Genomic DNA, 12502 nt, shown 5'->3' on the forward strand with positions numbered 1-12502 from the left:
GCTAAAGTAAAGCCTTTCCTTTCCTACAAAGTGGCTGTCCTAGACAGTCGTTTTGTGTGGATAGTCTGGATTACGCTCTCGTATTTGTTTTACAGTTGCCCACCATAACCTTGGTCTCCAGCTTACTGTTTATCCACATGGTTTCTGCCAGTTTGCACAATGAAATGACATGTCATTCTGTGCTGTTTTTCCTACAGTGCTTATAAAAATGTTAAGATTGACCCCATTTTTTTTTAGCATCCTGGTTAGTTCCCTCCATGGGGGTAGTGGGGGGGAGCTCACTGTTTTAGGGCATTTTAAATTTTTCAAGGGGTTATGCGCCTACTGTCTCTGACTGTTCCTTAAAAATCTGTTAAAAAAGGAGAAACCCAATTTGGAAATTGAGAAGAAATCAATTTGGAATGATTTTAGCTGTCTTAAGATTGTCCAGGGACTGGCAGATCTGGGATTAGAATCCTTTACCCTTAGCTCTTTCTAGAGTAACATATTTATTAAGCTCTTTAACTCATTTCTCAGCACCTTAATTAAAAGAGATTAAAGGGATTAATAAATGAAAGAAAGCCCTTGGTAAATAACCTTAGCAAAGATGTGTTTAGAAAATGCTAAATCAGTTTACCTCTTCTTGTCTGCATCTCATTAGTCTCTTCAAAGAAAATTGTAGCTGATTTAACAAACATGATTTTACTGAATGAATTCTCCCATCACCACCCTCCCCTTGTTAACTTGCACTTGGTGGTCCTACAACTGACTTTCTTTCCTTGCTGCTTGTTTGTAGAATTGCAGTAATTAGCTTTACCTCTGGAGCTCTTACCCAGAGATCAGTCACTTTGACAGTGTGCATTATGTCTGGGAAATTGGCAGCCCCTGACGCCAAGCACATCCTGATTGCCTGAGAAGGCGGCAGCTCTGGGTGCCCTGCTGCAGGAAGATGGGAGTCTGGCCTCCTGGTACTTCCCTGAGGTTCAGGGCGGACAGCCTTGGTTACTGATCTGCCAAGATGGCTGTGGCCAGGCTGGGGGGACGCGAGGACTTCCGGACTGCTCTCTCACGTGCACTTCTTTAGGGTTGTTTATTCTTCTCTTTTCAGAGTCTGGAAGGAGGCTCTTACCGAGGGAGCTTGAAAGACCCCACAGGCTGCCTGAATGAAGGCATGACCCCACCCACACCTCCCAGAAATCTGGAAGAAGAACAGAAAGCCAAGGCCCTGAGAGGCAGGATGTAAGTACTTCACCAGACTCCAGCCTCCTGCACATGTGTGCAGTGGGCAAGGGTCAGGGGTCCTGGGAAGTTTAGGGAGAATTAGGGATTCCCCGCACTGTTTCCATTGATACCATTCATTCTAAGTAAAGGTGACTGTCGGTCTATACAGCGTGGTGTTGATCAATAAGGAGACGTTTGGATCTGATTGTAAGGATTTTCAGCTGAAATATTACTGACAAAGTGTGGTTATAACCAAGGTCTGTTAGAAATTTAAAACGTGATGATAAAAAGAAAAGAAAGATTAGGAAAGTTTGGGACCATTTCTATGACCCCATATCAAAGAATCCTTAGTAGAAAGTCTGATGGAATTTTATCTGAGGAAACGCTTCCCCAGATGTAGGAAAGTAACATATAGGAAAAGGGAGCTGTTGGGCTACCGGGCTAAGGTCTAGCTCCACCGCTTCTCAAAGGTTTTGTCTATTTAAAAAACATTTTTATATAGTAATATTTCTTCTTTGGTTATTTTAAAAATTTTTTAAAAATTGAATTATAGCTGATGTACAATACTACTTAAGTTACAGGTTTATAGCATAGTGATTCACACAACTTTACAGGTTATATTCCATTTGTAGTTATTATAAAATGCTGGCATATTTCCTTGTGCTGTACAGTATACCCTTGCTTGTTTATTTTATAGTTCTCACTCCTAGTTTCTAAAATAGTTTCTACTTCTTACTCCTCTACTCCTATCTTGCCCCTGCCCACTTCCTTCTCCCCACTGGTAACCAGTTTGTCCTGTATATCTGTGAGTCTGTTTCCTTTTTGCTATGTTCATAGTTTGTTTTACTTTTTTGGATTCCACACATAAGTAATATCATACAGTATTTGTCTTTCTCTGTCTGACTTATTTCACTGTGGTCTGAGTTCCAAGAGAAACTCTTTGCTATTTGAACGTTTAGGGGTAAATACAGTTCACACTGCAGTCCATTTCACAAGGACCCAAGTGTTGTGTAAGGTTTGGGTTATCCTCCCTGATGTGAAGGTACTCTTCTGTTCCTTGGTTTGATCAAGAGGATGGCGACACCATTAATGTAAAACCACAGTCCCTCTGGAACTTCAGTTTTCTTGTTCAGGGTTTGACTGAGTGTTGGCAGCAGAGCTGCTGATGAGTCTGCACGTAGCCTGACATGGGAGTGATGGTGAGCACAGTGAGAACAGGCCAAGCGATTGGGAAAGGCCCCTCCCTGTTCCTAATCCCTCAAACTCGTAACTCCTTGAGCCTGGTCGTAGACCTGAAGATGAGCAAAAATAAATGAGGCCAGTCCCTCCTGTTGCCGGGAAATAGGCAAATGACCATTTGTGACTATTTCCTAGGAAACATCATAGCCAGGGCAGGGCTGTCACCTAGGGGAAATGAGCAGGGGGCATGTAAGCACTCTGGTTCTGTATTTACCACCTTAACTTTATGGTGCTCAGGGGAACCCCAAGAATAGAATAGAGGTAAAGAAATACCATCCCCAAAGGGAAATTTCTTAGGATTTGGACAAAGCTAATTCTCTTAGCTTTCTAGGTTGTTTTTACATAGATGAGGCAGGGTCGAAGCTGATGTTCCAGTCTTGTCAAGCCAAAGCAAAACTTTCGTCAGGAAGATGAACGCTTATATCAGTGTGGTGACCTTTGAAATGACAGGTGCTCCTTGGCAAAGCCTATCTCTACCTAAGAGCCTGTGAACAGTCATTTAAGCTTCCAGTCATTGTCTTGCTTCCAGACGTGACTTTGTCTAATTTCGATCCGAGAGGCAAAAGTTTGTTGCTTCTTCCCCCTCTCTCCCTCGCTTAGCTCTGTATCTCTCCACATCCCGTGCTGTCCCAAAAAGCCAGCTGTTAGAATGACTCATTCCTTTTGCTGTATATTGCCCTTATTCTGCTATAATTTATGGCCACAGTGAAAGAGATGATGTGTAGGTGTTTAATTGTAAACCCCACATGAGGCTGGAGGCTGAGGGGAATAGAAAACTGAGACTCAATCCAGTAAGACCTCAGAGTATTAAATGGGAGCTCCATGGAAAAAAGATGAAAACAGACAGTTATCTGTCCAGGAGAAGAAAAAAGTCAAGAATGGATGTAATTGTCTTCAAGTTTTAGCCACTCATTTATCCAACAGATATTTGTTGAATATCTGTTGTACCAACTGCTTGGCATATATCAGTGAATGAAACAAACAATAACAACAAAAGAAAAGTCCATGCTCTCGTGGCAAGTTCACATTTTAATGTGAGAAATCATACAATAAAATTTAAAATACATCATGTAGTATGTTAGAAGCTGGAAAAAAAAAATAGTAAGGGCGATCAGGAGTATGGATGGGGCCATGCTGCAGCTTTAAATGGTTCTGACCGAAGTGTTCTGCATGAAGACCAGAAGGAGGTTGAACCGTTGCGGAAAAGTATTCTCGGCACAGGGAACAGCCAATGCAGAGGCTCTAAGAGATTTTCTGTGGAAAACCAGCCATTCCCTACTACTGTGAAGGATAGAGGGTCAGATGTGGATCTTACCTGTATCTAGAAGTAGTTAGTTGGACCAGAAAATAACATTTACTTTGTATTACTCTTTGCAACCCCATGGACTGTATAGTCCTGGAGAATACTCCAGGCCAGAATACTGGAGTGGATAGCCTTTCCCTTTTCCAGGGGATCTTCCCAACCCAGGGACAAAACCAGGTCTCCTGCATTGCAGGCGGATTCTTTACCAGTTGAGCCACCAGGGAAGCCCAAGAATACTGAAGTGGATAGTCTATCCCTTCTCCAGTGGATCTTCCCAACCCAGGAATTGAACTGGGTCTCCTGCATTGTAGGTGGATTCTCTACCAACTGAGCTATAAAGGAAGCCCACTAATAAATAAATAATAAATAACAAATAATAATTAATAAATGATAAATAACTTTTAATCAGAAGAACTGAACATGAAAAAATTGTTTTATTATCAGTTCAATTTATTTGGCAATTGATTGTGCACTGCCTTGAGTTGCAGGCAGCATAAATCTTTTATGTCCCTTTCAGATGTCTTTCTATGTGTCCTCATCTCTTCAAGTGTTTCATCAGCCCTTTGAGGGAGGAGATGCTAGGTCCACTAGCAGCACCTAGTCCAGTCCCCTTTCCTAGAGGCTGAAAAGCTAGGATACCCTTCAATGTCAGCAGGATAGAAATACCATCCAGAGGCGGAGAGCCGGACTTCCTCCCCAGAGAGCCCTTCCAGCCCCAAATTCCCACTCTGACTTTCCTGTGGTTTTTCTTTTTACCACTTTCTTCTAAGCCATAACTCAGTCTGTGCTCCAGTATATTTAAATGCTTTTATTTGGCCTTGCCAGTTCCTTCCTGTGGCCTGAAACACGTAATTGTGTGTATCAGAGAGAGGGAGCTGGTTGGAAGTGCTGGGCACACTGATAAAGAAGTGTGTGTTTCCCTTGCCTCCTCCCCATCACCCTGGGGCTCCAGGCCCAGGGATTTGTGGCTTCTCTGCGCTGTATTGGACAAAAATTTCAGATGAATTGCTTCCACGGCTTAGAATGGCTACCACCCTTGTGCTGCAGCCCCTCTTTGATGTCCTAGAACTTGATTCCTTCTCCCACTCAGACCAAAAATGCAGCTGTGTGGCTCTAGGCAGAACTCTTGCAAACTTGGATACAAGTCAGACTCTAGTAGGCTGCATACAGCTACCCTGCCTCTGTACACAGCCATACTTGCTTTATGCCCAGCTCTTTACTGTCTGGACAGAAAGAAATGTTTGGTTTTGATGCCTCAGGGACTCCAGAGAGCCAGTCTGAGTAGTTTAGCCAGGCAGCAGGCAGCAGTGAAAGAATGGTCTCTGAACTCTCGTACAGCTGGGTTCAGATCCCAGCTCTGCCTCTCACATTGTCATTTCTGGCAATACTGCCACAGTCTCAACATCTGCATAAACTAGGGCTTACAGCACTTACCCTCTCATAAGCACAAAGTAAATGCTCTAAGAAGAAGAAATCATTAACAAGAAAGAAACCAAGAAAGTAAATATCCTTGTAGTGGTTAAATCCCACCTCTGGTGGGGCTGGGGAGGTGGCCACACTGAAAGTGGTGATTAGGGAATGGCTTCAGTCAGTCTTTCTGGCCTTGACTGGGGATTTTGCAGGCTGGTTACCATGGACACCTATCTGAATAATTGTAGCTTCTGTATCTCAAACACTTCACTTGATGAGTGTCTCTGAGGCCCAAAGGTTGCTTATCAAACAAATGTCTTTCTGTTCTGGTTAAGCAAAGAACAGAGTTGACCTGAAGGAGAAGTCTCATGCTGATCAAAGCTTTCATAACTCAGTTTTGCCCAAGTGGCTGGTATTCCTTCTGCCTTGTGTTGTACAATTATTCAGTTATAGGTGAAGGAGGAGGAATTGTAAACAATGGGAAGACAAACGCTTGGTTGTAAGTGTTGTTCTTCTGGCATTGCTGCCGTCTGGGAAAGCCCTCTCAGCCTGGATGCCCTCAGCTTCTCACCAGTGGGGGCCTCTCATCCTGGGGGCGTCAGCCAGCACCTCCGCCAGAGTGCTCAGTGTGTGTTGTAGAGGCACCAAAGTGACTTTATTGTGAACTTTGATGTGAGGATTTCTTGCTTCACAGTGAAGAGGAGCCCTCATTGTTCTTAATCTCTTGCTCAGGTTTGTCCTGAATGAACTGGTACAGACAGAGAAGGACTATGTCAAGGACCTGGGAATTGTGGTGGAGGTGAGTACCTGGCTCAGGACACGTCTGTGGTCACCCAGCCAGGGGGATATTGGACCCTACCTGGGCCCCAGGGTATTTTCCTCTCCCTGGGTGTTTACAGAGATGAAACTAAAAATGGTAGTAGATCGAATACAATATGTGATTTTTTTTTTACACTTTTTTTTTTTTTTTTTACCTTTTCCCCTTGAAATACTATAGGAGATTTAGGGGGATATAGGGCCTCAAATGTTGCAGCCTCTTGGTTAGACCTGAATCCATTTCACCTTGTTTTAGGTAACCAAGCCATTGTCTCCAAAGCTTTGCATTGGTATTTAACCAACGTATATATTAGTTATATATATGTGTGCACGTGTGCTAAGTCACTTTAGTCGTGTCCGACTCTTTGTGGCCCTATGGACCGTAGCCTGCCAGGATCCTCTGTCCATGGGATTCTCCAGGCAGGAATACTGGAGTGGGTTGCCATGCCCTCCTCCAGAAGATCTTCCCGATCCAGGGATCGAACCCATATCTCTTACATCTCCTGCATTGTCAGGTGGGTTCTTTATCAGTAGCGCCACCCAGGAAGCCCATATTTGTGTGTGTGTGTGTATATATAAGAAATATATGGACATATATATTCCTCGTGGCTATGAGCCACCATGAGCACTCAGCAGGTCAAGCAGGTCACTCTTAGTGAGACCTCGGGGCTTCTGTGTTTCCCTAGATTTTTAAGGACAGCATATTGCTACCAAGCCGACAGACAAACTAAAAACCACCAATAAAGCAATTGGCAGATCCACAGTTGAGTCAACTTGATAGTAAATAAAACAATTCTCTTTCCATAGGGGTTTACTTTAGAGGGATTTAGACACATGGATGAGAAGGTATAAGAAAGTAAATGGATAATTTAGATGGCTTAGAGCCCTGTGGTTAATCATCTTAAACGAAAAGATGTGAAGTCTAACAAGGTGAATGCCTGATATCTAAATCACTTGCTGCTTCCTTGCATTGGGTCTATAAGTCCCAGTCCTAGGCAGCCTGCTGATTTAGGTGTTCATACAGTCCATGGGGTTGCAAAGAGTCAGACACAACTGAGCAACTAATACACACACACACGCACACACACACATTTGCCTGTCCCGAACCTTGGATAAACAGACTAACCTGGCATACAGAGGACCTGAATTCTAACTTAGGAAAGTTATCCTCTTCTCCAGGGTGAGATGGGGACAGCTAAAGGTGTAGCAGCTACCAGAGGCAGTCCAGCCTGGGAGTGTGGTGGGCTTAGGAGTCTGGAGCCTGAGGTCCAGGAATTAGTCACATTAGTGGTATGACTTAGACATATCACATAATCCCCCGTGCATTGGCTTTCTCATCTTTTGAATGGGACAAATGCTGCTGATAACAACATCGGAACTTAAAGCTGAAATGAGATTATATTTGCTAGCACTTTACAGAAGCTGTGCTGTGCTTAGTCACTCAGTCATGTCCAACTCTTTGTGATCCCATGAACTATAGCTTGCCAGCCTCCTCTGTCCATGGGATTCTCCAGGCAAGAATACTGGAGTGGGTTGCCATGTCCTTCTCCAGTTACAGAAGCTGAAGTATTCACATATTAAGACTTATTTCTAGGTCAGACACATCTAGTTTTAAGCCTTCAAAGACATAATTTGGATTGGGAGACAGGAGAGGAACAGCCAACTATATCTTCTTTGTCCCTACTTTCTTAAGGGGGCTGGAGACAAAGAAAGGGACCCAGAACTTCAGAAAGTTCTGTCTGTCACTCTGCATAAGGGTGAAGTCCTGGTTGAGTGGTGAGAAACCATAGAAGCCCTTAAGGGCTTCTCCTCACACAGAGGGTGGGCTTCCTCCAGGCTTCTGGGTGGGCCTTGGGTCCAGAAATATTCTCTGAAATGCTCTACTCACCATTGCCTCCGCCCTGCAGGGTTTCATGAAGAGAATAGAAGAAAAGGGTGTCCCCGAGGACATGCGAGGAAAGGATAAAATCGTGTTTGGAAATATTCACCAGATTTATGATTGGCATAAGGAGTAAGTGCTGCATTGACCTGAGGATCAGGGTGTCCTGGAACCTGGGGCGCTTCCAGCCTCCCGCATCTGACCTTAGGGGTAGAGTCTGGGGGGAGTCTTCTGTCATTTATCTCCTCATTGAGAAGTAATACAGTTCTGAAGAATGTGGCTTTCTTCTCTTCTCCATCCTCCGTTAGTGTTTTCCTGGGTGAACTGGAAAAATGTATCCAGGAGCAAGACAGATTGGCACAGCTCTTTATTAAATATGTGAGTGTTGCCCCACGCCCCACCCCTCCCCCTCACAGCAGGCTCATTGCATGCATTTTACAATCCCTTCCCTTCTCTCCTCTTCCTCCTCACCCCTTTCTGAGCTGTTGGGGTTCTTTCCTGCCTTGCTTGGCAGTTTGGAAGATGGGCTCTTGCCCACTGTGTTTACTCTTCTGTCCCTGTTGTTCAGCCGCCCTGGTGCATCCCCAGAGCGTGAACCAGATCTGTGTCCTCTTCTCCACGCTTAGACCAGCTTAGCGCTCTCAGGTTGACTGCGCAGCTCAGGTGCCTGAGCGCCTTTCCCTCTTCCCTCCTTGCAGGAGCGGAAGCTGCACATCTACGTGTGGTACTGCCAGAACAAGCCGCGCTCTGAGTACATCGTCGCCGAGTACGACGCCTACTTTGAAGTAAGCTGCTCGATTTTGGCTGAACCAGGGTTGGGGCAAGAAACTCAGGCCAAGATCAACCCATTCAGGAACCCCCCACCCAGCACTGCCCATCCCTCAGGACAGAGATAGCCGCCTCCTCAGAGCCATTAATTAGCTTCTTGGCTAAGTTCTCATGAGTCCCTTTGCTGGAGAGGAGCAGAGGCAGCCCAGTGAGTGGACTGGAGTCCCTGCTGATAGAACGACTCTGTAATTCGAAGACTGCCACAGAATTCCAGTCCTCCTCCCATGGCCCCGGAGCCCACTGTGCCCCCAGTCTTCATCACCAGGCCCTGGAGACTGCTGAGGGCCCTCCTCCTCCCCGGGGGCGCTTATAGGCACCTTGTACATAGCCTCTGCTCCTGTTCCCAGAGATCCAGCAAGCACCTCAAAGTATCTGTTCTGCCCCAACCTGGAAGTGTTTATTTTGCTGGAGGAGAGGCAACACCTTGTCTAGGAAAGAGCCTGCAACTAATTGTTTGCAGATCTGAGTCCAGGGTCCAGCCCCTAGGCCTCTGTGTCCCAGGGAAATCCCTTCATTTCTGACTTGACCCTGAAGGGGAAGAGAGAAAGGAACACCCATTCCAGCTTGTCCGCAGGACAGGGGTAAGGACACAAGGAGACAGAGCTTGATAGATAAGAAGGTGATGATGAGGTGTGCTATGTGTTAATAACCAATGAACCATTGTGTAGGCAGTTCTACCCATCGTGTGCCTTGGAGATTCTAAACCTTTACTGGCAAACACGAAGACCTGCCTTCCTTTCCTTTGAACCCGTAACCAGAGCACCCCAATCCTTTGGTTCCTTTTTGCGTAATACAGCTCCCTTGTGTTCCAGGAGGTGAAACAAGAGATAAATCAAAGGCTGACGCTTAGCGACTTCCTTATCAAGCCCATTCAGAGAATAACAAAATATCAATTGCTCCTCAAGGTAAGAGGGCTGTGAGCTCTGCTCAGGGCCAGAGCAGGGTCTTAGTCAGGCTCTGAGTTAGGGAGCAGGTCAGCTCGAGGTTCTGTCTCCACCACACTTTTCCTATGGGAGGCCTGTGTGGGTTTTTACCTTACCCGCTGGTTATTTGCATCACCTTTGCCCCCAAATAAATTGCATGCCTGTTGTTCCTGTCTTTAAGTTTGGTCATTATTTGATTTTCTTTGTTCCAAATCACTTTCTTACATTGTTCCAGTCACCGACTGACTTAGTACCTTTAAAAACTAAAAAATTATAAGAGCATAAAATCAGAGAAGAATTCACTGAGAAAGAAAACGCAAAAAAACCTAGAAATCTCAGAAGAGTTAAACCTAAAATTTGATCATTTTTTACTTTTTAAAGTTGTTTAATTTGAGTTGTCTTACAGAAATATAAGGCAAATGGAAGAGATCTCTAACTGTCTTGTCTCCCATTCCTTCTCATTCATTCTTGTCATCATTCCCCTTTTGTCCCTGTTCACTCACTCTCTCCACTTCGCCCCCCCCTCTACCCATAGTTTTGAATCTTTGAATGTTTTCTCCGTGTCTACCGTGATTCATAACTTCATATCTCAGCTACTACAAAGCATTGCCATCTCTGCTGGGGAGGAGTCTTCTGGGTGTCATCTTGGTTTTTATGATGCTTCCTTTTTTTTTAATAGTGCTGTATTTTCCTAACTGGTTTTACCCTCCCTTCACCCTTCCCTGCCTCCCCACTTGCTAGGACTTCCTGAGATACAGCGAGAAGGCTGGTTTGGAGTGTTCAGATATTGAGGTGAGTTTTCTACTTGTCATGCTGGTGGTTCTCATGGGACAGTACTGAATGTCTCCCTCTAGAGGGGAAGTATTGACTCTGGAGAATAGAGACAGCAGAGCCCCTTGCAGACGGCTGCCCAGCAGGATGAGGAATGCCAAGAACTGAGGAGCACACTGAGGGCTTATCAAGAACACAGGAATCCAAACCTGAGCCAGAGCAGAGCTTAGCTCCACTGGTGTTCTCTTTGTGGCTCCCAGTGGCATGTGGGGGGAAAGGGTGGCATTTGAGCTCTCTAACATCCTGCGGAGATTGAGTGTTTCAGTGTACAGCTTTATCCATGAATCCAGGTACTGTTTGAAGCTGACATATAAATTATTCCATTTTCACTCCCTCCCTGGGCCCCGAGGATTACTCTCTAAGTGAAGTCCTTTGAGACAACGTCACCATGGGGATTATTTTAAGCCAGAGTGGTTACAGACCATTCTGGCAGGTTATTTTAGGTTAAAACCTCTAGTGTTTCACAAGCAAGGCTAAGCTGTTGCTTGGGCAGCCAGAAAGCAACAAAGAGAAGAAAGAAAATGTGAGAAGGAAAACAAATGGATAAACAAAAGCGGGAAGGTAGAAAAAGGATGGACTGGGTAGCCTCCTTCCTGATGTGGTCACTGATTCGTGAGGAGCCTCTGCATGGATGACCAACACCCCGCAACCTAGAACAGGAAATCCATTCTCTTCTGAAGTGGACAGTAGGGACCAGTGTCCTTTCCTAGGATCAAGAAGCCACCAGGAGGCCTCAGTCTTCCAGTATGGAATTGTCCTGAGCCCCCCACCCAAGTGCTGCTCCTGGCTATGACTACTGCTTTTCTTCCCCGCAGAAAGCAGTGGAGTTAATGTGCCTTGTTCCAAAACGCTGCAATGACATGATGAACCTGGGGCGCCTGCAGGGCTTTGAGGTGAGCTCTCACAAAGGCTTCTTAGCCCTCTCTCTCTGGAGCAGCAGGAGCCCAGGCTTCCCTTTGAAGCCTTGTGCCCACCCTCTCTGTCTCTCTTGCTGTCTACGCCATTATGCCTGGGCCCCTCTGGTTCACGGGCCTAGAAGATGCACCTATTTAGGATTTCCAGCAATAGAGCAGTCATAGGAGGTCAACCAAGTTGCAGTCAGAATTCCAAGGGGGTTGGAAAGACCCAAGATTCTTTATAGCCGTGGACCTGCCAATGACCTCTTCCCTTTTCTTTCTTACTTAAGAAATGCTAGGAATGTGAGGGAGTGCAGGACTATGTGATGGGAGTAGAACTAGGGAGAAATAGAACACTTTTTTTTTCCTTCTGAGAGGGTGGTTCTCATAAACAGGTCTACGTAGTGACTGGCTTTTTAGTTAAGTGGATGTTAAAGCTCTAAAACCTCACAGTGCACATTTCTATTCTTTGACAAGAAGAGTCAAGCCTTGGGAGAAACAGCTGGATGTACCCAGGATTTGGGTTTCAATTGAATATGCTAGTGTGCTAGGGCGAAGAAGGCAATGGCACCCCACTCCAGTACTCTTGCCTGGAAAATCCCGTGGACGGAGGAGCCTGGAAGGCTGCAGTCCATGGGGTCTCTGAAGGTCGGACATGACTGAGTGACTTCATTTTCACTTTTCACTTAAATGCATTGGAGAAGGAAATGGCAACCCACTCCAGTGTTCTTGCCTGGAGAATCCCAGGGACGGGGGAGCCTGGTGGGCTGCCGTCTCTGGGGTCGCACAGAGTCGGACACAACTGAAGCGACTTAGCAGCAGCAGCAGCAGCAGTGTGCTAGGGCTGCCATAACCAGAGTTAGCATGCCAGGGTGGTCATAACCAGAGTACTGTAGACTTCAACAACAGAAATACATCATCTCATGTTTCCACAAGCTGGAAATCAGATCAAGTAGTAGGCAAGGGTGGTTTCTTCTGAGCGCTGTGAGGAAAGGGTCTGTTCAGGCCTCCCTCCTTGGCTTGTAGATGGCCATCTTCATGTTCACATGGCATTCTTCCTGTGTCTTCATATCATCTTCCTTCTGTACATACCTCTGTGGAAATTTCCCCTTTTTATAAACACATAAATCATTTGATTAGGGCTCACTGTAATGACCTCACTTCAACTTGTTTCCCT

General features: G+C 45.5%; 1 protein-coding gene across 19 annotated transcripts in view; it reads left to right on the forward strand.

Annotated features, from left to right (window-relative positions):
* KALRN (kalirin RhoGEF kinase) overlaps positions 1 to 12502 on the forward strand; it is a 689867-nt gene that overhangs the window by 620957 nt on the left and 56408 nt on the right. For all 19 annotated transcript variants that reach the window (XM_061408919.1, XM_061409480.1, XM_061409007.1 and 16 more), the window contains 8 exons: positions 1088 to 1218; positions 5885 to 5951; positions 7876 to 7979; positions 8156 to 8225; positions 8546 to 8632; positions 9488 to 9580; positions 10340 to 10390; positions 11245 to 11322. In XM_061408919.1, coding sequence (XP_061264903.1) covers positions 1088 to 1218; positions 5885 to 5951; positions 7876 to 7979; positions 8156 to 8225; positions 8546 to 8632; positions 9488 to 9580; positions 10340 to 10390; positions 11245 to 11322 — 681 coding nt within the window. The remainder of the gene's footprint in view (positions 1 to 1087; positions 1219 to 5884; positions 5952 to 7875; positions 7980 to 8155; positions 8226 to 8545; positions 8633 to 9487; positions 9581 to 10339; positions 10391 to 11244; positions 11323 to 12502) is intronic.

This window comes from Bos javanicus, chromosome 1 (assembly GCF_032452875.1).
Source record: "Bos javanicus breed banteng chromosome 1, ARS-OSU_banteng_1.0, whole genome shotgun sequence".
NCBI lineage: Eukaryota > Metazoa > Chordata > Mammalia > Artiodactyla > Bovidae > Bos > Bos javanicus.